General features: G+C 49.8%; 1 protein-coding gene across 1 annotated transcript in view; it reads right to left on the bottom strand.

The window, feature by feature from the left end:
* BMP7 (bone morphogenetic protein 7) overlaps positions 1-21,491 on the bottom strand; it is a 41,141-nt gene extending 19,650 nt beyond the window's left edge. The window contains exon 1 of the mRNA XM_010212827.2: positions 20,987-21,491. Coding sequence (XP_010211129.2) covers positions 20,987-21,491 — 505 coding nt within the window. The remainder of the gene's footprint in view (positions 1-20,986) is intronic.
* Positions 21,492-22,967: the final 1,476 nt, after the last annotated feature.

Genomic DNA, 22,967 nt, shown 5'->3' with positions numbered 1-22,967 from the left:
TTCAGTTCACCAAGAGCCCCCAACAGTGACTTTGCAATACGAGAGCTGCCAGATTCCTCCGTGTGTGTGTTGGGACAGCCCCTCATGCAGTGAGGATAACTGTGCCCGTCGCGCTGACGCACAGCCGGTCGCGCTGTGCGAGGCTGCGAGGCAGAGGGCTCGCGTGGAGAAGAAACAACGTTCTGAAGCCTGTCCTTCCCACCAGCTCCCTCAGCCCTGCCGGCAAAGGGGAGGAGAAGTGTCAGCGCCCGTCCAGCGCACATGAAAGCGGAGCGCACTTCTCGGAAGAAATCCCAAATTAAACAGACAGGTCAGACAAAGGGAACGGGGGAAACGGAGGCACAAGGGGATGAAGCCCCTCGGCCGAGGTCACGCAGCGGGGCCTTGGGAGAGCCGAGGTTTGAAGCAGGGGCTTCCCCAGCGCCCCCGTCCCGTCCGCTGTCCACTTGACCTCCCTGCAGCTCCAGTGCACAATTCGAGGAGTTAGCTCTGAGGCTCTTGGCAAAGAATGCACGTCTTTCTGCAGGCCTGATTCTCTTCTGGCAGCAGTAAATCCATTGTGTAAATCCATTGACTTAAATGGAATTACTCCTGAAAAAAGAGTGGAGTTTCAAGCCCGACTGTGAGGTGCGATTTGGATGCAGTGCCGCAGCGCACTGGTGTGGAGGAGCATCCGTGATGGGGCGCACACAAACCCTCCCGCGCGGGGGGACGGAGCGTGGAGCGTGGAGCGAGCGCCCCGAGGGCAGGCTGGACACCGTGTCACCGGCCAGGACTCTCCTGCATCCCGCACCCTCGTCCTGCTGGGGGTCAGGGCTCCCCGCCGGCTGCGGTGTGATAGCCGCGCGGGGAAAGAAATACTTCAAAGCCCTTGCTGGTAGCTGGGATTCCTCTTGGAGGAGTGTTTCAGGCATTAAACCCCTCAGCTTTCCAAGACAGAGGCAATTGTGTTCAGCAAATGCTTTTATAGGTTCCAGCATGCAGTCCAGCCTTAGGAAGATGGCTTAGTCTCGCGGACCCTCAAGTGGGGCATACTGTGAACACTCGTCAGTGTTGGGAAAAGACTTGGCAGGCTCAAAGTGCCCCGTGAGTGTTAGCAGTGCTATTAAATGTGCCTCAACCTCTTTCTTCCCAGACATTCCCAGCAGACTAAGATACAAAGCGTATGATTTCAGTCCCGGAGGAATTCGTTCATGCCTAAATTATAGAGGGGAGTAAGAAATATTTTAGTGTGGAGCAGCTCCTTTAACCACAACTATAGAAGAACAAACATGTTGGGTGTTTTTAATTATATTATGGATAACATCACTGCACGGTGTGTTTCAGAGAGCTCTAACGGTAGGATGTGCAAACGTGATTTGCTTCCAGAGACCTGGGATGGATGAGTTTTCAAAGGAAGGTGGGTGCACTTCTGCAGTGCATCCATGTGATGATAGCTCTCTTGGCCCACACCAGGCCCCAGCTGTACTTGATACGCACAGCCTGACAACAGACACATGAGGATAAAACTTTCTCAGGTGCTGCTAGAGCCCACAGTGACTTCCATTCTAGCGCCCTAGAAAAATGTGTCATATTAGTAGGAAATATTAATGGGTCATGGTCATAAAATAAAGATCCCCAAAGTCTGAACTTTCCCATGCTTTGCAGATGTTTGGATATAGGGTTTTGGGTTGAGCCATCTTTAGTGTTAAAGCAAACATTCCTGTGGCTATAGTCATTAAGATCATGAAAATATGTGGATATGTAACTGAAGAAAGAATCCCAAGAAACCCTTCAACTCAGTGTTTATTGTTTTTCCCCTTTTTTCTTTGCACTCTGGACCTATCTGCTGACCCAGAAGTAACAAATCCTTTCAGAACTAATTTATGAGAAACACTGACCCTGAATCAACATCTGTTAGATGACTGCAGTAAATCTTATTACATAATTAAACACCAAAATCTATGTTAAAATATCGTTAAGGGTCTGACTTGAACTCATAAAAGTAAGACTCTTCATTATGAAGGCTGAAATCCTATCCTTAATTCATGCTGCTGTGCTTTGGTATTTGTGAACATATGGTACAGTATATATGATCATGCACTTTTTGTAGACCCCAGTAATACCTTAAGCACAACAGCATGAGGCAGGCAGGGGAGTGCTCAAGAAGTTGGAGTTTCCTGGGTTTGACGGGTGTTAGTCAGACCTTTGACAATACTGCAACAGGGTTGTTTCCAATTAATTACCTGAGGAGTTCGAAAAGAGTGTTTTTTTTTTTTAAAAAAAAAAAGGAGGGCAATGGTATTTTAAGCATTCACTCGAGCCAAGAGAATTTCTACAGCTCTTTGAACACGGTTAGTTTCTCCATTAGGTCTATACGTGATCCCTATTGATCCAATATACCGTAATAAGAAACTTTTGGTCATTTTTAAAGAATTAATTTCAATTGTTCATCAGCTGTTTGAAAAGCACCATTAGAAGTTAGCGCAGAATAGAAAATTTGCTGGATGTAGTTAATGGTCTGTTTGCCCAAATATCTTTGTCCTAGGTTCATAGTTCCTGCAATGCATTACCACCCAGTGGTTTCTGGCTAGTGGTTTTAGTCCAGTTCCTACCAGGGAGGCTCCTGTTTTCAAACATTGGAAATTGTAGCTCAGCAAGTGTCACTATTCCAAAGCCTTGGCAAGGCAGCTGCTTGGAGAGGAAGCCAAAGCTTTGGATGTGGCATCAAGTGATGAAAAATAAGAGAAGGAAGAACATCCTTGAAAAATAATGCTGCTACGAAATAGTGTGCCTTCGCTGTGGAAAAACTTTGGATTTCTTCCACTGAAAGAAACTCCCTGAAGTAAAGGCACCTCTCCATTTCTCAAAATGGTCTTGCGTTTTGGGGGCATAACCTCTGCATACAAATTATGATCTAACTTAACGTAGGGGTCCAAATCTGCAGGGCTGCTACAGGCATGCCAAACACGGTAGTTGTTTGTGGCTATGCTAGGTTGTGATCATCAGACACTTCTTTTGCTATTGGCTTTTTGTCAAGGAAAGGCTAAAAAGGTGAGACCCTAGAGTTGTACCAGAGAGATGGACAACAGATTCACAGGAAAATAAGTAAAACCAATAAATAGTGCGCAGGACAACTACAAAGATCAAAACAAAAAGATCAAAAAAAGCAAGCACATTTTCTTAGGTTATCAGTAAATTTGCCCTACCTTTATTGCAAATACACAGGTACACTTATCGCCTTTGGAAGCCTGGCCTTGGCTGCACAATGTGAGCACTGCGCCAGCTGCACTTATCCATCTGATACAGACAGGGCTTCTGATCCCTCTGAAGTCTTTTGTTCTTGCAAACCTGCTCTGTTGTGGCTTTGCAGTGATGCAAGCTGAGGCAATATGGCATAGCTATGCAACAACAGTGACACTTAAAAGAAAACATGATGGATACATGTGCTGAGGTGTGAGGGAGCCAAGTATCAGATCCAAAAATAGGGGAAAAGTGAAGATAAAATGCCTGAGAATCTATGGTACTTGTTTTAACATGCTCTAAAGTGTACTCTTCTTTTATAAGAGGGAAAACTTAAAGCAGTTGAAATTTAGAACTGATGGCAATACAGCTGATAGCAGGACCAGAAAGGAGGACCAGACAGAAGAGCCATGTTTCATCAGTTTTGCATTAAAGTATGTTATTATCAGAAATTTGGGCCCCCACTATTTTAAGCCCTTTTGTAAATTAAATTATAATTGTAAATGACAATTGTAATTGTAAATTAAGCTCCTGGTAAATTAAAAGCTGATCTGAGCTAATTCTGTAGATATTGGTCAGACCACCGATTTTGCAAAGCGGACTGATGGCAATCAAGGCCCATGCTGTGACAGGCAAGATTCAGATTTCAGCATAGCTCGCAATACTTATATTATTCCTGTCTACACAGGCCAAGCGAACCATAAAACGGCAGCTTTTGTACAAAGCACAGTAGCAGTCTGTCATTCATTAATGCAACGTATTACACAAAGGACCAAGAATATCACAGGAGTAATTTCCTTAGTATGATTGTGTTAAAATAATTTTTACAGAACTGATAAAGAGCTAATCGAAGCCCCAGAGAAGTCAAGCTAAATATTTCCACCAATTTCAAGGGTGTCCACTTCTGCTATGCAAGAATCTACTCACCTACGTATTTTTATATTCTTATTTTCTGAAGAGAGAGAAAAAAGCTCTTATTCATGGAGCAAACACGATATGAACAGACTCTAAGTTCAGGCTGCTGCCCTAAAAACTTCAGTGATCCCAACCTTCTTTTCCCTGGAACATTTAGATGATGCACTTGGAATGTATTTTGAATATTTAAAGTGTAAACATTTACATTCTCCTGTTAATGTTTTTGCCTGATAATATGTTAATTTTTATAACATACTTTAAGAATAATTATCTCATTTATTGTAGCAATCACAAGTGGAATAATTACATTATTATCACGTTGAAAAATTAGAAAGCTACTTGCTTCTAATTTACAATTATAGAAAAAAGAAGCACCAAAAGGAATGTGTGCTTGGGTGTCTGTAACTTCTTTACTCCCAAAAAAGGCCAGAAGGGATTTGTAAAGGACTTTAATCTCAAATAGATTAAAGGTCCTGAATTCCTGAGACTGAAAGATAAGTCAAAGGAAAATAGATTCCAAAAGGCAACACCCCCTCGCTCGGCCTCCGAGCCCTGCGAGGGGCAGGAGCAGCCCCAGAGGCATCGGCCCCGCTCCGGCAAAGGCCACCGGAGAGGCGGGAGCCGAGGGAAGCGCCGGCCCCGCGGAGCGGCCGCGCTCGCCCACCTGCATCATCCGCCCAGCGCCGAGCTCAGCGAGCGGGGAATCGCGCCCTGCGCCTCCTCCGATCACTGCGGATACGGAGAAAACCAGCCGGGATCCTGGGGGGATCCTGGAGGGCTGCCCGGCTGCTCCGCGGGTTTGAGCCCTGCCGGGCAAACCAGCTTCTGAGTCGCACGGCTGTCGCTCAGCAGTGCAAAAACCTCGCTTGAATTTTCATAGAACTAGTTTTAACTCTCCCCAGCTCAGCCCATGAGCCATGGTCGTCTCCAGTCCTCACAAATGCAGGCTGCTTTCCACTGCTGCCTCCCTCGGGAAGGGGATGCTGCTGACAAACCCCTTCCCTGTGCTCGGAGGGGTCCAGCAGGATCCCATCCGTGTCCTGGCTCAGGGCACGGCCGCAGGTCCCGGCAGAAGGAGGGGGGGACCCTGCGGTCGCAGCAGGAGGGATGACGGGGCCACCCCTGAGCTTCGGGTTTGCGATGGTTGTGAAACTGCGCTGTAAATTTTTGGGATGCCAAATATGAGACGTCTTGATGGGGTTCTAATTAACAGCGATTAAATGTTCCCTCTATAAATTGCAATTCTTTGTCTCTAAATTGATGGATAAAATCATGTCGCTTATGAAATACAGGCCTTTTCTCCTACTTTAGTGGGCCTCAAGAAGGAGGAAGCCAATGTGGGCTGGGATCTAGAGGGGTTTGTACCTGAAAAAGCCTATTGGCCCTGGTGGGAATCCTGACTGCACAAGAAATGCAAGTTCAGTCCTTGTATTTTTCTAAGGAAAAGAAGGAGTACAGTAAAGATTGCAGTAATGTCATGCCAAGCCACAGTCTGCTAAGACGCATGTTTCCCTCCTCGTTGTGCTTGACAGCAAAAGTTACAGGAGCAGTTGCAGTAAATTTATAATGGCAGGAATTTGGGAACGCGAGGTGCTGTGATTGGTTTTCATTTGCTTCATCCTCTTGGCTAAAAGATTTACATGCTGCCATCGGGGAGCTAAAGCAGCAGCTAAAGAAATGCTTGAAGAAATAGTTAAAGAATATAAATTGGGAGCCCTGAAAGTGGCGTAGAGCAAATGTCCTGGGCAGTGCATAGCTGCAGTGAGAGCTCTGGTTTCAGCAGGGCAGCGGCCGGGGGCTTCTCACTGCCTATCTGAGGGTCTCCATCCCCTTGGAGGCCGCGCAGAGCCCGGGACCCGCTCGGCAGCTGGATGAGGGAGCGGAGGGGTCGGGCTGAGCCCCGGCTCCTGCTGTGAATCGGGGCGAACGCTTTAATTTCAAATGAGATCAAAACCAGGCTCCAAAAATGCTGATCGCCAACCCCAAGAGTTTAGAAAGGGGAGGTTAAAATACTGCAGCGCTCACGGCTGCAAAGCAATCCCGCGTAAGCGTTTTTGTTCTGGAAGGGAGAGAGAGGGAAAAAAAAAGCCCTCTGGAGTTAATATTCTTCCTTTACCATCACTTCATTTTTTCAGCTTTCAGCATGAAGGTGGCGTTGCCAGCAAGACCACCTAGCCACAAACCCAGCAGGGAGCTTCCAAAATTCTTCTAAACACAGCCTCCTTGTTATAAATTGAGAAGTGGTAATAGCAGCGGTGCATATCCCATCTGTGCCAGGGCGCGGGCCAGCCAAGGCGCAGGCTCCCTCTTGCTGAACGCAACTTGGAAAGATCCTTTCAGTCCACACATGCATCAGCATTAGCCATTTCTTTGTCAACAAATCCCCTAATACATACCCTTTCTATCATGTACAGATGTCCAAAAAATAATGGCATACTGTACTACAAGATTAAACACTTTAATGTCAGCCTATGTGTTGCATGGCTCGGAACAATGGTGTCATTGTGCGTGTGCGCGCAGCGGGCCGAGGGAAGATGGGTTTAATTATCTCCGCCGCGGCAGCGAGTTCCTCCTGCAGACACGGGGCTCAGCTCGCGCGGGCCCTTCCTGACGTGCTCCAGAGCCAGCGCTGGCGCCACGGTCCCTTCAGGCCGCGCTCCGGAGCAGGACGCGGAGCCACCTGCGCGCGGCGGCTGCAACCGCCACATCCTGGCGGCCCATGTGCGACCCAGGAGGCCCCAGATGTTAAATTCCTGGGGATGGTGCATGGCAAAGGGAAGCTGTAATAATCCGGAGGGCATGGACAGAGAGGTTTAGGGATTCCTTCCATTGGAATGTCATTGTAGCTACTTTTAAGTGCTGGACAGTTAAGCAATTTCTCCTTAAAGGGCATGCATGAAATATGAGGGCAGGTTGCGCACAGGTAACGCGTTTCCCTTGCAGACTCTGCAGTTCTCCTTTTTGCTGAGGTTTCTCTGCCGCAATCAGGGCCAGACTAGATGAAAGGTGCTGTGAAAAATTTACACGTGGGATTGCTCTGTGAGCACGAAACTCGCTTAATTGTAGACCGACCAAGCATGGCACCAATCCCAACGCTGAGTTTGCAGTGAGCGTGCATGAATGTGGGGGAAAGCAAAGCTAGGGAAGAACTGTGTTTCTTCAGGGTGGCTTATTTGCAACCTTAGCAGCACCCAGGGCTGCCATCAATCAGGAGCTGCTGCAAAGCACTGAGTATTTCTGCAGGATTTGGGGTGTGAGGGGATGGAGGAAAGGCAGGAGGCCAGGGGAAAGTAAGTTAAATAAATGGGAGCAAAGGTGTTCTTGAGTCCTGCCCTCATCCTCTAGGAATCCAGTATCAGAATATTTCCTTAGCAGAGCTTTCCTCGTCACTCTCAAAACTCCTTGCTTTTTCTCCCCTCCTTTTCCTGGGAAGCACGGATCCAGGGCAGCGCTGCACGGGGTCGCTGCCGTTCTCCTCTCCCGGCAGCCCAGTTTTGCGGACAGACACACAGACAAGCTGTGGTCTCTGGCGAAGCTGCTGCTGGGGCAATGGGCAGCGCAAGCAGCCGCAGGGCTCCTCTCTGCGCCGGGGCCATCCCGACGGCCTCCAGCTCCCGCTCTGCGCCCGGAGACGCTGCCCCTGCCGCAGAGCCGCGGGGCCCCGCGCGGCCGCCCCGCGCGGCCGCTGCACGGCACGAGTCCGGCCGCGCCGCTGCAGAGCCGCCCGCATCCCGAAACAACCTCTGCGCTTCCCTTCAGAAACGCCTTCGGAGCCAAGCTAAGCAGTGGGCAAAAGGAGAGGCTGGACAGCCCTACCCTGGCTCTCTGCTCTGTTTTCACCGCAATGTGGCCATGCATGAATGCAGCCAAAGAGCAGAGGCAGCCCCTACATCGTGACTCCTGAATGCAGCTGTGGCAGGATGCAGGACTGTGTTTTCCATTTCCCTCTTTGAAACAGAGATGACATCTCGCTGCATGGCACCTTGCTCCGTCTCCCTTTCCGTAACTCAGTGTACGGCTGGGCTCGTTTCACGGGGCTGTGGAGCCAGTGGGTTACACTGCTGCTCCCCTCGGGAGGCTGCGGTGCCAGCGTGAGGGGTGGGCTCAAACCTGCACGTTTTGCCCGTGCATCCAAGGTCACAGAGACAGAGGCAGCCAAGAGCCGGGAGGAGGAGCAGGGAGCCCAGGAACGGGTCGAGGTGCTGGAGCCTGAGGAGGCAGCACGGAAAGGGCGGCCGAGGAGATGGAGCTGCCGGGGCAGAGGAAAGCAGCGGTGGGTGCCCGACGGGGCAGGAGGCTGCGCGCGCCAGCAGGGAGCAAGGCGGGCACTATGGTTCACTGGGAACCATAATCCACCAGACAAATGGGGCTCCAGCTGCTTCCTGTAATTTGCTCTGAGACTGGAGCCTCTCAAAAACCAGCGATGCAAAAGCCAGCCGGCTGCTTGCACACAGCAAAGGGAAACAAACCCCCGGCCTGAACAGATCCCGTCAGAAATAACGTGTGTTCAGCCAGCGGAGAGAAGAGGCAGCATGCGGGAAACCGAGAATGGGTGATTTGGGATAAAATGGGAACTTTGAAATGGAAAGACGGTCTTCAACTTTGGCCAAATTTCAGTTCAGGGAAAAGGGAAAAATGTTTCCCTAAAATGTTTTCAGCCAGCTCCAATCTCATCTCAGGTGGAGGAAGGCCTTTCAGTAGGGCCGGGTGGCTGCCCGTGCATTCATCGGCGCAGGACGAGGGCACCAGTGCTGGAAGCCTCCCTGCCCCTGTGCGGCCCCTCCGCACGCTCCCGCGGGAAGCACGAGCATCCCTGCATCCCTGCGGGATGCTGCAGCCGGCAGCACCGGCACCTCCATCCGCACGCGCAGGGAACATGCAAAGACTGAAAAAGCACGTGATGCTACTACTCTTTGATGCAATGACTTGATCATGCAGAGACGCAACAGCATCAAATTATGCTCATGCCTTCCAGTAACTACTGCAGGGCAACCTCGAGCGGCTTCGAGTGTGTTTGATAAATCAGATATTGTCCATAATAATCAGCTTGAGCCACTGATCCTGGGAAGGGCATTGCCCAAGCGCCTCTGATGTGTTTATACAAAGCAGACACAGCCACCACCTCCAGGGCTGGACTCTCCAGCCTTACTCCAGGCCTGCTGGAGAGGACATTGCCAACAAACTCAGTTTCTGTTTCTTCCACATTCTGCTTCCAGATCATGAAAAACTTTATAAAAGGCTTGCTCCTAAACAGATACTTTTCAGACTTACATGCTGCTAATTATCTTCCCACTACATTTTTTTTTTCAAGTTGCCTTCTGTTCTTTATTACTATTGGTGGATACAGCATAGAGTTACTTAGTGCAGCTAAATATTCAACGACATTTGCAAAACTGATACAGAAAGGACTGGATTCTAGACTGGTACAGCTGGTTTAAGGTATTTTAGAAGTAAATGAAATCAAATGAGAATTTATAATCCTTCCTGAGGTCTGGATTCCATCAGACTAAACTCATTAGGCATTAAGGTGCAGGTGCAGCTAAAATAAAGGATTGTGTTCTGCTTTCCTTAATGCCATAGATTCACGTCTTGAGTTCAAAATAAAAGTCCTCCAAAAGCACACATATATATATATGTGCAGCAGGGCAATGACAGCCCAGCTGATGGCGTCTCCAAGGCCTTATTTTTGCCATGGGAATGGGCCCGTTCCTGCGCTGGCGGGGACTCGGCACTCCAGTGCAGGAGCAGTTGGCCTCTTTATGCTTCTGCATTTAATTTGCATTAGTCTCCCTTTCATCTACACATCAGTTGCTCAAAGAGATGATACAAATCTAATTAATCCTTCTTTAGTATTGTATCACCACAGCAATTCCGGCATCCCTCAGTGTGTTCCAGCACTTGGGCCTCCACCTGCGCAGGGTCCCCGGGAGGAACACGGCTTGGGCACCAAGCCTTTCGTGTGAGCTACGCTGAAGAAAGAAAATCAGCCCAGAACTCGCTTTCCACGTTCAAAAACGTACAACTTGCTGGATTTAGTCCCTTAAATCCCAGAATGTGTTTTTATTGAGAAAGCCTTTTGTGCATATTACAGAACAACCAGGAGATACCAAGCAAGGCTCCAATAAACTGGCGCTTTCGAGCTTGTCCACGCAGTGACAAACTTCTGCACCTTTCTAGGTCAGACCAGCTGGGACAACTGGTGCTGCTGCTGCCTTGAGGCCAACAAGGATCCCAGGGAAAGGGCCGGGTGTGCAGAGGTGGGAATGCTGTATGGGCACAGCTCTCGTTTGCCTCCGTGCTCTTACATCAACTGTGCATTTTCCAGGTGTCCTATCTGTGGTAGGTCCAAAGGTGTTACAGCTGTTTTCTGAGCAGGTTTATTACATGGAAATGTGGTGTGGGAGGAAGCGTTTTGGAAAATAATGATTAGGGACATCAATGACTGCGTAAGGAGATACTCCTGAGCACAGCACCTTTCTTCACTATGGAAGCAGGGCCTCATCGCCCATTTCCTGGGATTATCAGGGTTTCTTGAGCACTGCCAAGATGGTTCTGGTGAGATAGGGCACAAAAAGGTACAGCTCCCAGTCTGGAAAGCTGGGAACTGCAACCACGTTGTTGCCCAAGTGTGATCCCCAACCCTACCGACACGGCTACTCCTGGCTTTTGCCCAGGATGGACCCTGCAGCATGTGCATACAGCCCTACTGCTTTCTAGGAATGTTTGCTCTGGAAAACATTTGTTTTCCTGAAGAAATAGGCAAGGGCCTGTTTACTATTTTAATAATTTTGTGTAAGGGCCTGAAGACTGTGAATATTAAAGAACTGTAAGCTGATTACATCCATATGCAATACTTCTGTTGGTAGACGTAAAGTCCTAGAGGTCTCGAGTGATTGCAAGCCTAAGTTACTATTACAGAAGCATCCTCAGGAGGTCACATTTATATGTACTTACACATATTTTATATGTGTGTGTGTGTAGAGTGTACAGACGTGTGTCCTCTTTCCTCTTTAAAGGTTGGTGGCCAATTCTGCAGACATAAAATCATGTGAAAGGTCGGAAGAGCTTTTAGTGGCAGCTTAATTCCACCCAAAATGTTATACTATCGAACACCCCGATTTATTCCTTTCTCCTTATTCTGTAATACGTGCAGGGAAGCCACTCTCATGTGATGCTTCTGGGTTAAGGAGCAAAACGAAAGCTAGCGCTTTTGTAAAAATAGTATATGGGACCAATTTAAACCTGTTTCTGCATCATGACGGACTCTTTCCTGTATTTCAGCATTCACTGAGTTAGGCTGCAATATAGCATAACACTCAGTGACTTCTGTGGATACAAAACCCAATATTCTTGTAATTTGATTAAAATGCATGACACAGAGCAGCATGAAACTCTGGTTATTTGGAGGCCAAAGCTGTATTCACACCAATGAGAGAGATTTTAAACGCATGTCTGATTAGCTTCCCCTTTTCACCTGTCCCCAAATGATCCGTCACAGAGAGGTCAGCACTGAAACTCCCTCATCTTCTCATTCAGTCCTTGGTCACTCAAAAGCTGCTTTCTTTTTTTGCATTGAAGAATAAGATCTGTGCAGATTGATTCTTTTTCAGCTCTTCTCTTCTGCACTTTATTACAAGTATATTTGTGTAATTAAGGGGCCCAGTAGTAATGTTGTTAAAATACAAGTGGGCACATTTATTGTTTCCTCCAAAAGGAAACAACCAATCTCCAGCAGTTCTGTTTTTTCCTTGTCTCAACTAAACATTTGCTGCTTTATGTAGCTAGCAGATTGTGAGGCTAAAGTTACTTTTTTTTCCTATTCTTTTGCTTAAGAAGAAAAAAAAAAAACCTCCTTTCTCTTAATAAATACTGGATTTTTTAAGGCTACGGTCAGAAGGGGGAACTTAAACTCAGCATGATGTTTATAGTGCCACACAGGCTTCAGGAATAGTGATGTGCAGTGCTCTTTATTAACATCTAAAAAGTCCCTGTGGGATTATAATTACTGCACGGTAATAAAAAAATAAAAGAAGCAAGATTAAAATGTTCAGAATATTTTGAGTGATAGAAGCAATTACTTTTAAACTTTAAAACCAGGAGAGGGGCAGGTCACAGACTTCCAGCAAGCAGGAAGGCCAGAGAGTGGTTCCCAATAGTGGTAAATGATTAACATTCATGGTGCAACACGATCTTGGCAGATGTCAATTAATTATTGTTAAAAAAATGATGAAAATTATGCATACACTACTAAATTGTAAGCACCATAATTCAGGATTTCTGATTTCTAGTAATTTTTCATGTTCCATTGAAATGCTAATACTGGACTTGCTTTCCTTTGGGGAGGCAAATCCAGGGGGGATTTTGGAGCCGTGGGCTCCTGCCAGCCCCATTCCCAGCCCTTCCTCCCCAGAACCGTGTCCCTCTCTCGGCATCACAGCGCCCAGCTACCAACGTGTATGATTTTATGAGCATTTTTTAGTAGTTCTCCCAGGGTTCTTTTGGCCTCTTTTAAAAAGTTTTACTGCCACCATACTGTGGAAATAACAACGGGTAAATCCCGAGGAGCCAGCCAGGATTTGGCCCTGGGGAGACCACGGGCCAAGGCAGGGAAGCCCCTTGCTCCTTTGCACCACCCGTTCTCGTCCAAAGCATCTAGAAAGGTCGTTTTAATTCTCATTTGGAGGGAAGTGGTGCCTTCCCTCTTCCCCCCGGCCTTCCAAGCAAGGCAGCTTTTAAGCGCTTGCCACGAAGATCTAAGCGGAGGGATTTTCCCTGTACAAAGCTGCATAGTTTCCCAGGCCAGGTGGACCTGATAGCACCGGCTGCATGCCGAAAACCCTCGTCCCCCCGGAGGCACTCGAGCCGTAAGCCTTTCCAGACCCTGTCAGAAGGGACCTGCAAGGGTAGCGGTGCCTGTTGTTTCAGGCCTTAGCTCATTAGGAGTTTGGACGCCTAATTACGAAACAATCGTCCTTCAACCTCGAGGAATATTTGCAGGAGCTTTTAAACCCGGCAGAGTTGGAAACCTTCAAAATGCGGATGTTGAAAGCGTACGATTCTCCAACTTTAGAGTTACCCCAGTAAATTTTACCCCTGTAAAATTTAATTCAGCCTGACAACAGGAGAGCCTAACTTGGAAGCTATTGCAGAAAGATAAAGTCAGTAACGCACAGCACGTGACCCCGCGATGCAACAGAAACTTAATACTCTGCGGGTAACATTTTTCCAGCGGTTTAGAAATAGTTTAAGGTAATTTAGGGGAAGGCTTGAGTGACAAAGCCCATCGCTTGAAGTGCCTTTCCTTCACGAGGCACTTTCTAAATTCTTTCTCTTTCATTTCTTTACTCTCAGGAGACCTCTAAATCCTGAGAACCCAAACACGCTCGGTGTGCTGGTACGGGCCGGCACCGGCACCGATGGGGCCACTGCACCTGCTCCAATAACGGGGGAAACGGAGAGATAAAGCAGAGCGCCCACGGCCGGGCCGGGAGCGGCTTCCAGGAGCAAAGGGAAACACACGAACAGAGCCCGTTTTCATCATCACCGGTCTAAAACACATTTGATTAAGCACAACTTTGGGTATGTTCCACGCGCAGACAACACACACAACTAAAGGCAGTATGATCGCGCTCGAACCTCTTCGCGAAAGCAAATGATTTTTTCTAGCTGCTGCCAGTGTTCTACACAAAAATTACTCGTTGGCAGATTTAATCAAAACAGGTTAATCTGATTTAATGTGTGTATATGTAGTTGTGGGGACTTTTTCAATTTTACCTTTTCTCATGTCAAATACCATCTTATTCTTAGAATCTAGTCCACAATGATGAGAACAACAACCTTAAAAATACATATCCTTCTGCTAAACTGTAGTAAATAACTAAATTTGTTGGTGTGGGGAGAACTGCAGAATTATTTGGATAGTTAGCGACAAAATTCACTGCAGAGTCGTTATTTGGGGCACAAGTAACATGCCCCAGAATGTCTGATAGATTACTTAAAAAAAAACTTAAATGACAAGAAGCATTAAGTAATAGCTAAACAAAGGCTAAATTACTTTAAGCATTTGCTTTGATCATCAGCGGTTGTGTTGTTGTTCAACACCCCCAATATTTCCCTATTTCTTTCACACATATGCACACAAGACTTAAATACAAAATGTCATGAAAATTCCTAAGTATCATTTAATGCTGGCAGCCCTGCGCTGTAAAGCCATTTATATAAAACTGTGGTTGGCAGCTCTCACTCTTCCATGGGAACAAATTAACACTGGCATTCCAAACACAGGAAAGTAAGGAAATTAGAAACACAGTTTATATTTGGCCAGCGCTTTGAAATACTGTACCATGCTACTGATGTCAATTAATGAAAAGCAGGATTTTGCGGAGAGGGTCTGGTTTGGAAACACATTAACACACGTTAAACATGTTTGCACAGGAACTGGATTGTAAGCATCTCGGTTCCAAAACAATAAAGCAATTACACTAAAACTTGTACTCTCAAAGTTGCCATTAATTCAATCCACTCAATCTGGATCACTAGAGGATTTTCACTGCCTTCAACGTGCAGTCGGCACAAACGCGTACGGGAATGCGAGCGGTCCAGTGCCGTGTGCCTGGGACTATGCAAAAATAGCGGAATTATGTGGTCTGTACCCACATAAATGGGGTCCCGGTTTCCTTCAGGGAAGTCCGGACTTTGGGAAGAGCGATGTGTCTTAGGATGGCTCCAAGCTGCTCCCCTGCCCTCTGGCCCTTGGTGCTGCTCGTGGACCGTCGGCACTGGTGGGTCCCACATGTGCACGGGGCAATGGGATGGCAGGTTATCTGGTTCCCTCGTGTGCACGGGGCGATGGGATGGCAGGTTATTTGGTTCCCTCATGCACATGGGGCGATGCACATGGCAGGTTATCTGGTTCCCTCGTGTGCACAGGGTGATGGGATGGCAGGTTATCTGGTTCTCTCGTGAGCACGGGGCCATGTGGATCCAGGTTATCTGGTTCCCTCGTGTGCATGGGGTGATGCACATGGCAGGTTATCTGGTTCCCTCATGCACATGGGGCGATGCACATGGCAGGTTATCTGGTTCCCTCGTGTGCATGGGGTGATGCACATGGCAGGTTATCTCTGGCACGGCTCCATGGCCGCAGCCGCGCGCCAGGGCAGCCCCTCCGCCCTCACAACACACTGTTTATTTGTGCTGAGATTCAGATATTTTGATACCAGGAATCTTTCATCGCTGCAGTTTCTCCATATGAAATATGTCTTGTATTAAGAAATATCAGTTTCGCGTTTTTGTCAAACACTATTTGTTAAATGCTGTTTGTTGCAAAGATGGGAATTCAGCTGTAGTTCAACAACATGGGTTCAGCTAATAATGATAAGCAGTGACTAATAGGAGCTAGTTCATGTTTTGATTACTTGCAGTAAAGGAAACCTCCCTCAAAACAATTTCAAGATAGGGGAGAAAACTGTTTGAAGCTGTAGCAGGAACTACTGCATGCTCATTATTTCAGCACAGGGGCATTTCTTTGGCCCAGTTCTGCTCGCAGTTGTGCTAATGTAAATCCAGAGGGAGTTTATTGGAATTACTTTGGACGTACAGTCGTATAAATGAGACCATAGGGCCAGCTCCAGTAGAACTGTGACAATTTACACTAAATGAAGACCTAGCCAAGAATTTTCTCTTGGGTTTCCATTTTCCAAACATAACGTGTGTGCATAACTTTATCCATGTGATTAGTCTTAGTGAGTAGTCGTTTTTACTGCAAACATTTGTAGAAGGATCTAAATCCTGACACCAACTCAAACAGCTCACTCATCTCTTTAGAAGCTCCTTCCCTTTAGAAAAGAAATATATATGTACATGTATAAAAGAACAGCTATATAGATGTATGCACATATGTATTAATATACGTAATTAATTCAAGAGCTGTCAGGAGAAGACAGCTCTACCACTGGGAAGGCCTTAAGATGGCAAGGTGTCTTAATGCTGTGTGTACATGAGCAGGTAGTCTCTTTATCTGGCCTACTATCAAAATCTCCTTACCTATGCTTTTGCTCAGATGACTTCATCCATCATTGCAACTTCTCACTGGTATTCATCAAGTTAGAACAATTTAGGTGTGTAAAACTAAATGTGTTATCATTTTAACCACAAATTAACAGTTTCTATATAAATATTAGCATTTCCTCACTTGGTCCAAGGATAGAAGCCATTACGGCACTAACAGTATATTTGATTCAAACTAATTAAAAACAGAGGCTCTTGCAATTTAATATATTGATTTTACCAGTGGGACTTAAATCTTTTATAATAAGTGTACACAGCTGCGCCGCTCACCCACCGCCACTTTTAAACCTAATCCCTGCATTCCTCCTGACAATAACATGACAGGATCCACACATCCCAGTATTAGCCTTAACCCCGGTGACACTGCCAGAATGTATTAAACTAAAACATAGCAGTGTCCTATTTAAAAGGAGCCTGTCAACAGCCCTGACTGGGCTTTAAGAGTTATAATCTTTTTTTTAATTAATGTTTGCAACCACTTTTGCAACCTTCCCGCACGCATCCCACCGCTGCCCCGCCAGGAAAAGCGTTTCCAGTGTATTTATGGAGGGAAAGGGAAAGTGTGGCCTTGTGCTGCCCGTCTGGGGGTGCTGGCTGGGCTCGTGGGCCGTTCTCCACCCGGCAGTTTGAAAATGAGCGGAATTCCCCCCAGAAATGGTCTGTGTGCTCAGAGGATGCCTGCTCGTGCTGGCGGCGTGGGATTCGCGGTATTCCACACGTTCCTTCTGCTCCAGCTTCCTCTGCTAGCTCATGCCATGTGGGTGTATACCCGGGACGCGGATCCCATCCCGTCCGGAATGCTTTCGGGATGTACCTGCTGGGGCCTGGGAGCTTCCAGCAGCGCGAGGTAGAGGAGGACGAGGAAGAAATGGCTGCGGGCCTGGCCTGATGCACGGACAGACCCGTGTGAGCGCGAGCAGGCGCTCGGGGCGAACATTTAATCTATCTGCTTTGTTTCAAGTGGGAAATATGTGAAGATCAAATAAGTTCAAACCCAGGTCAAATATCCTTGAAAATCTTTGATTTATATAAGCAGGAAAATGAAGTTTAAAAGAAGTGATTATGAAAGGGTTACTAAAAACACAGCTGTACGCGCGCTCTTATATCTGAGGCTCTCCAAAGAAAAACTGTGTGACATCTATATTAACCTTTGGCTGTACACCAATGACGGCCTGTAGTGAGCTGGAATGCAAGGCAGCCCCTTCCAAATCTTAACACAAGCCAGGTTACAGCTGCAAATGCCTGCAGCCCGTGCTCGCTTTATAAAGTATTCCCCGAAGGAAATTTTTTAACTGTTATAGAATCTTTTTCTAATACCCTACAGTGTTAAAGCTTGTTATTAAAGGGCAAAGAGATGGCTCGCCATGCCAAACACTTGTCAACAAAACGGATAGGCAGATGGTATGAAATAAAAGGAAACTTGGGGGCTCTTCGGCTTCTTGATTTACATTAACAAAAGCCACTTTCATGTGCTCCTTCCAAGATGACTAATCTCCCCCCCTTTATTTTTTGCCAGGATTAAACAATGTTGTTCGTTCTATAATCAACCATGAGACAAATTAGCAAATTGAGTATCACTTACACCGGCTCTTTTAAAAAGTATTCCGAGCAAGTCTGCTTACCAAGGCAAGACTATCCACATAAGGACAGCTCAATTATTTTTAGAAGAGTGGCTCAAAGTGATCTAGAGGATATTTACTCGTTAGTCACTGTTTACAATCTTGAAATTCAACTGGTGCAGAAAATGCTTTGTATTTTTTTCAGAAATTCTCAAAATGGATCAGTTTGTAAATTTAATTTGTACATGGTCTGAAATGAAATTCCAGCTAATTAAATTATAGCAATAAATTTTGTAAGATTAGTCAGTAACTAACTGGCCAACTTTGTCAGGCCACTCTGGCCAAATTCTCTTTTAATATACATGTAACTTCATTCTTGACACAGATCCATTCCCCATCCATCCTAGCACAGGTGTAGGGTAAGTCAAAACGTAGCCTGTGAATTAAGTGGTTATAAATCTAACCCTAATTAATTGTCAAGATTTTACAGTAACATTACACACTAAGTTCAAAGCTCCCTGCAACACAGTCCCGAAATGGAGCACCTGTATTCTGGTTCCTCCCTAGCAATACTCAGTATAAATTCTTAGGATTAAACATGCAGGCCATCTCCATAGAAATCAGTGATGTGGTTTGTTTTACTTTTTATTTATTTTCACCACGTGGGCTCTTACTTACTCCAATCTAAATCTTCACTTTTCCTAGTTTTCTGTGAAGTTACATGACTAGACAGATGGAAGACAAAAAGGAAAAGAAGGTAAATTCACAGATGAGTATTTGGAAACTCAGATTAGGACAACTTGCTTATTGAAATTTAAAGGTATTTCTTCTTTCCTCACTTTTACTTCCTCCATTGCCAAGATGAAGCTTTCTGACACTATGACACTTCCTCATTGTGATGGCTCCGGTGCAGTAATAAAAGCCTACCTGTGAAACGCAATGCTCACAGGGTATCTCTTACAAAACTAGGACACGGTTTACTACAGGCTGCCTTTAGCAATTCAGCTCTGGCTTAAAAGGGATCATTGTAGCAAGTCTCCCCAAAAATATCAGTTATACAATAGATCTTCTAATTTTCCCTGAACGTCATAGAAAACTGTACATATCAAAGCAGGTGTTGTGTTTGACTATATACGTGAGTGAGTGGCTGGCCCAATTCATTAAAACGTCCATAAACAAGCCTGTCTTTGTCCTATAAAGATGAAAGACCGATGACTATAATGGGATGAAAGGTGTGCACAGTGATGAAGAAAGCTCTTATAGATCTGCGTCCTTTTTAAACTCGTCCTGGCAGGCCCTGTTGACAAGGGAACAAAACAGTGCAGATAAACCTCTGAAATGTGCTCTGCTGCTAATAATTCCACCCGGCTTTTTCAAAACCTTTGGATTTTTCCTGCCCTCTTCCTCCTCGCTGACCATGCTGACAGCAATTAAGTAAAATGATACTGTGAGTATATATGGTTAATATGTAAGCTGCTTCATTTAAAAAGTTTTCACTTATAAGTAGATAAATCCACAAGGTGCATATTTTTTTTCAATTTACTGGCTAATTCCACTCTAATCACAAAACAGCGACATCCAAAAGCATTAGGGCCCTGAGCTTTGACAATGTTTTATTCCTTCCCTGCGGGCTGCAGAGCGGGCCTTTCCTCGCACAGGGAGCAGGGCTGGAGCGTGTGGATGCAGAGGTTTGCAGTAGAGAGCCACAAGCAACGGGAGCACCATTTGCTTCCCCAAAATAAACTTCACTGGTCGCTTATTTTTCCTCAAGGTTCCACTTTGCTGCAGCGAGAGCAGAAGTGTCCAACATCCCCCGTGTCGCGTGAGCGGCTCTGCCGGCTCCCGAGTGCCACCAGGAATGGTGTCGGCAGCGCCAGGGGCAAATATTTGACCAGCAGAGGCACTTTTGGCTGCTCAAATATTTGATTTTACATGTATCATTGCTGATCGGCTTAAGCATCTAGCAGCGATTAGACAAACACTGCGAGTGTAAATGGAAAGCATTAGCACAGCCCCAAGGCCAAATGTAATTGCTGGGAGCCTGCTGGGGAGCTTACGGTGTTTAATAAGAAGGTGCAGCTCCTGCAGGCTGCGGCTCTAGCACAGCGTCCCGGGTCCCAGCGTCGTGCGATGGCCGTGCCGGCATGGACCCCAGATGTCGTAATCACTAACGCGTGTCCCAGAGCCCACGCAACTCCCGCTATATTGCAGTTTGTTACGTGCGGGGGCTGGATGTGAGCGCCGGGGGGCTGCAGAGCGTTGGGTGTGCAGAGCTGCAGCGTTGCCCGAGCATGAGGGGGTGTCGGGGCTGGGGTCCCCGTGGCACTGCTCCCCGCTCGGCTTGGGTGGCGCTGGCAGCGGCTCTCGGCTTGGAAGCGCTACCCAGATTTTGCCTTGAACTTGCAGGCACTGAATCTGTACGGCTGGTGGTTTCGGAGCTGCACATGACGGCGTCTAAAAATGGACGGAGCGAAGCAGGGTCTGTAATTACGCATTTAAAATAGCCTGCTCGTCCTCACAGGGTTTTACTCAAATCCAGCCCAGTTAGCCCGAACGAGCGTGCAGTCTGCAGCGAGCACGGAGCCACCGGGCTGGGTCGCGCATCCCATCGGAGCGGCCTGGCACGGAGCACGCCAGCATTTGCATCATCCGCTTACGCCCGGCCAGCCGCACTGTGCCAAGGGCCACGCTCGCTGCCGAGGCGGGAATCGCCAGCCGGAGCAGCAGGAGCAGCCAGGGATGTAGTGGGAATGCCCCTCGAGCCGTTGGGGCAACGGGCGCCGTCGCTTGGCCGCACACACACGAGCACCGGCTCCCCATGCCGCGGGAACGACCCATCTCGCGCCCCGCGGCGTTGGCACCCTGGCGCGTCCTCCTTGGTGGCACAATCCCTCTCGTTTTCCACATCAACCCGTCCCCACAAACGCAACTCCGGAGGCGCAGCGCGTAACCACCGAAGGGGAAGGTGACAAGACACGAGCGCGGCGGCGAGGAGCACGGCACGCGCTCGCCATGTCCAACTCTGCACCTTGCTGCCTCTTGGCTACCCCTGGCAAAGACGGCGCCTTTTCCAGGGCCAGCGCTGGCCCTTCCTCTCCCCGGGGGCAGTTCGTCCTCCTCGCAGGTGGCTCCCCGGGGCCCCTCGTGCCACCACCTCCCACCCTGTCGCGGTGACAGGGTCCCGCTGCAGCCGTCCCGTCCCACCGCGCCTCGCGGCTCACCCAGGTTGACGAAGCTCATGACCATGTCCGCGTCGGTGAGGAAGTTGCTGTCCTGCAGGCTGGCGAGCGGCGGCCCCTGCGTGCTGAAGAGCGGCTTGTAGGGGTAGGAGAAGCCCTCGCCGTCCTCGGCGGCCGCCCCCGCCGCCCCCTCCTCCACCGACATGGCGTTGTAGAGGTCCAGCATGAACATGGGCGCCGAGTTGTGCTTGCCGTGGAGGTGCGGGCGCGGGCGGTGCGGCAGGCCGAGGATGGAGAGGATCTCCCGCTGCATCTCGCGGCGCTCGGCGCCGCGCAGCCGCCGGTGGATGAAGCTCGAGTGCACCTCGTTGTCCACGGTGAAGTCGGCCAGGACGCAGCGCAGCCAGAGGGCGGGCGCGGCGGCGCCCAGCACGAGCAGCCAGGAGGAGGCGGGCGGCCCGCGCCCCGCCGGCCGCATCGCGCCCGGCCCGCGGCGGCAGCGCGGGGGCGGCGCGGGGCTGCCCCGCCGCGGGCAGCGCCCCACCATGCGCGGCGGCACCGGCACCGGCACCGGCGGCGGCCCCGACGGCGGCGCCGCGCTCACTGCGGCGGGCGGCAGCCCCCGCGGCGGCGGCGCCGCTGCGCGCTCATGGCCCGGCGGGCGCGGGGGGCTGCGGGCCCCGCCGAGCGCCCGGACGGAGGGACGCAGGGACGGACGGAGGGACGGAGCGAGGCGGGAGGCAGCGGCCGCCGCCTCCGCTCAGGTCGCCGGCAGGACGCGTGTGTGCGCGGCCGGCGCGCGGGCCCCGCGCACGTCACGGCGGGGACGACACCCCGGCGGGGCGGGCGGCGCGGAGGGCGGCGCGCGGAGGAGCCCGCGGGCGCGCGGCCGCCCCCGCGCATCCCCCCCGCCCCGCGCCGCGCATCCCGCCCGCCCCGCGCATCCCCCCCGCCCCCGCGCATCCCCCCCGCCCCGCGCCGCCCCGCGCATCCCGCCCGCCCCGCTCCGCGCATCCCGCCCGCCCCGCGCATCCCCCCCGCCCCCGCGCATCCCCCCCGCCCCGCTCCGCGCATCCCCCCCGCCCCGCCCCGCGCATCCCGCCCGCCCCGCGCATCCCCCCCGCCCCCGCGCATCCCCCCCGCCCCGCGCATCCCCCCCGCCCCGCTCCGCGCATCCCGCCCGCCCCGCGCGTCCCGCCCGCCCCGCTCCGCGCATCCCCCCCGCCCCCGCGCATCCCGCCCGCCCCGCGCATCCCGCCCGCTCCGCGCATCCCCCCCCGCCCCCGCGCATCCCCCCCCGCCCCCGCGCATCCCCCCCGCCCCCGCGCATCCCGCCCGCCCCGCTCCGTTCCGCTCCGCTCCGCGCCCGGGCGGCCTCGACGGCGGCAGCGAACGGCCGGGAGGCGGCGGCCGCGGAGAGCCGCGTGTGCGGGGAAGCGCGGGAGGCGCCGGGGCCGCGCGCACAGCGGGGCAGGGGCGGTTCGGGTTCCGCGTAGGTGATTCGGGACCCTGGAGCTGCGCACACGGCAGCCCCATCGCATGCCAGCATCGCTGTCTCGCACCGTCCCCTTTTCTTCCGCTTTCTTGCCCTTTTCTCCACTTTTTCTGCTACTTCGTGGCACGTTCTCTTGCACTCACAACTGTTTTACAGCAGTGAATTTTGATTTTTTAACTCAGTGCCTGTATCACCCGTATCCCGAGCAGCGGAGCCGCCGTCCCCGTGCCTCCAGGTGGATGCCCAGTCAATACCCAAAGCCACCCCAGACCACAGAGGGGGACGTGGGGCAGGAGGGCTTATCCGAAGCGCTGAGTGCAGCCCCGTGTAACTGGGGCACCTGTGTCCATGCTTAGGTGTTCACTGACATTAAGACTTTCACAGGCACAGGAATAAGCGGGGGAAGAAGGGGAGTCCATCCTGTGTCTTTAGATTTTTCCTCTGATGTTTTCACACCAGCACCTCATCCTCCTTGTGTTCTGGAAAGTAATGTTTAGCACTTGTGCTTAAAATCCTGGTATAAACAGC

The sequence above is a fragment of the Tinamus guttatus genome, unplaced genomic scaffold, assembly GCF_059628265.1.
Source record: "Tinamus guttatus ecotype Peru unplaced genomic scaffold, ASM5962826v1 Tinamus_guttatus_pri_ptg000027l, whole genome shotgun sequence".
Lineage (NCBI taxonomy): Eukaryota > Metazoa > Chordata > Aves > Tinamiformes > Tinamidae > Tinamus > Tinamus guttatus.
Note: the sequence above shows the minus strand (reverse complement) of the source record. Positions and strands in the feature narration are given on the sequence as shown.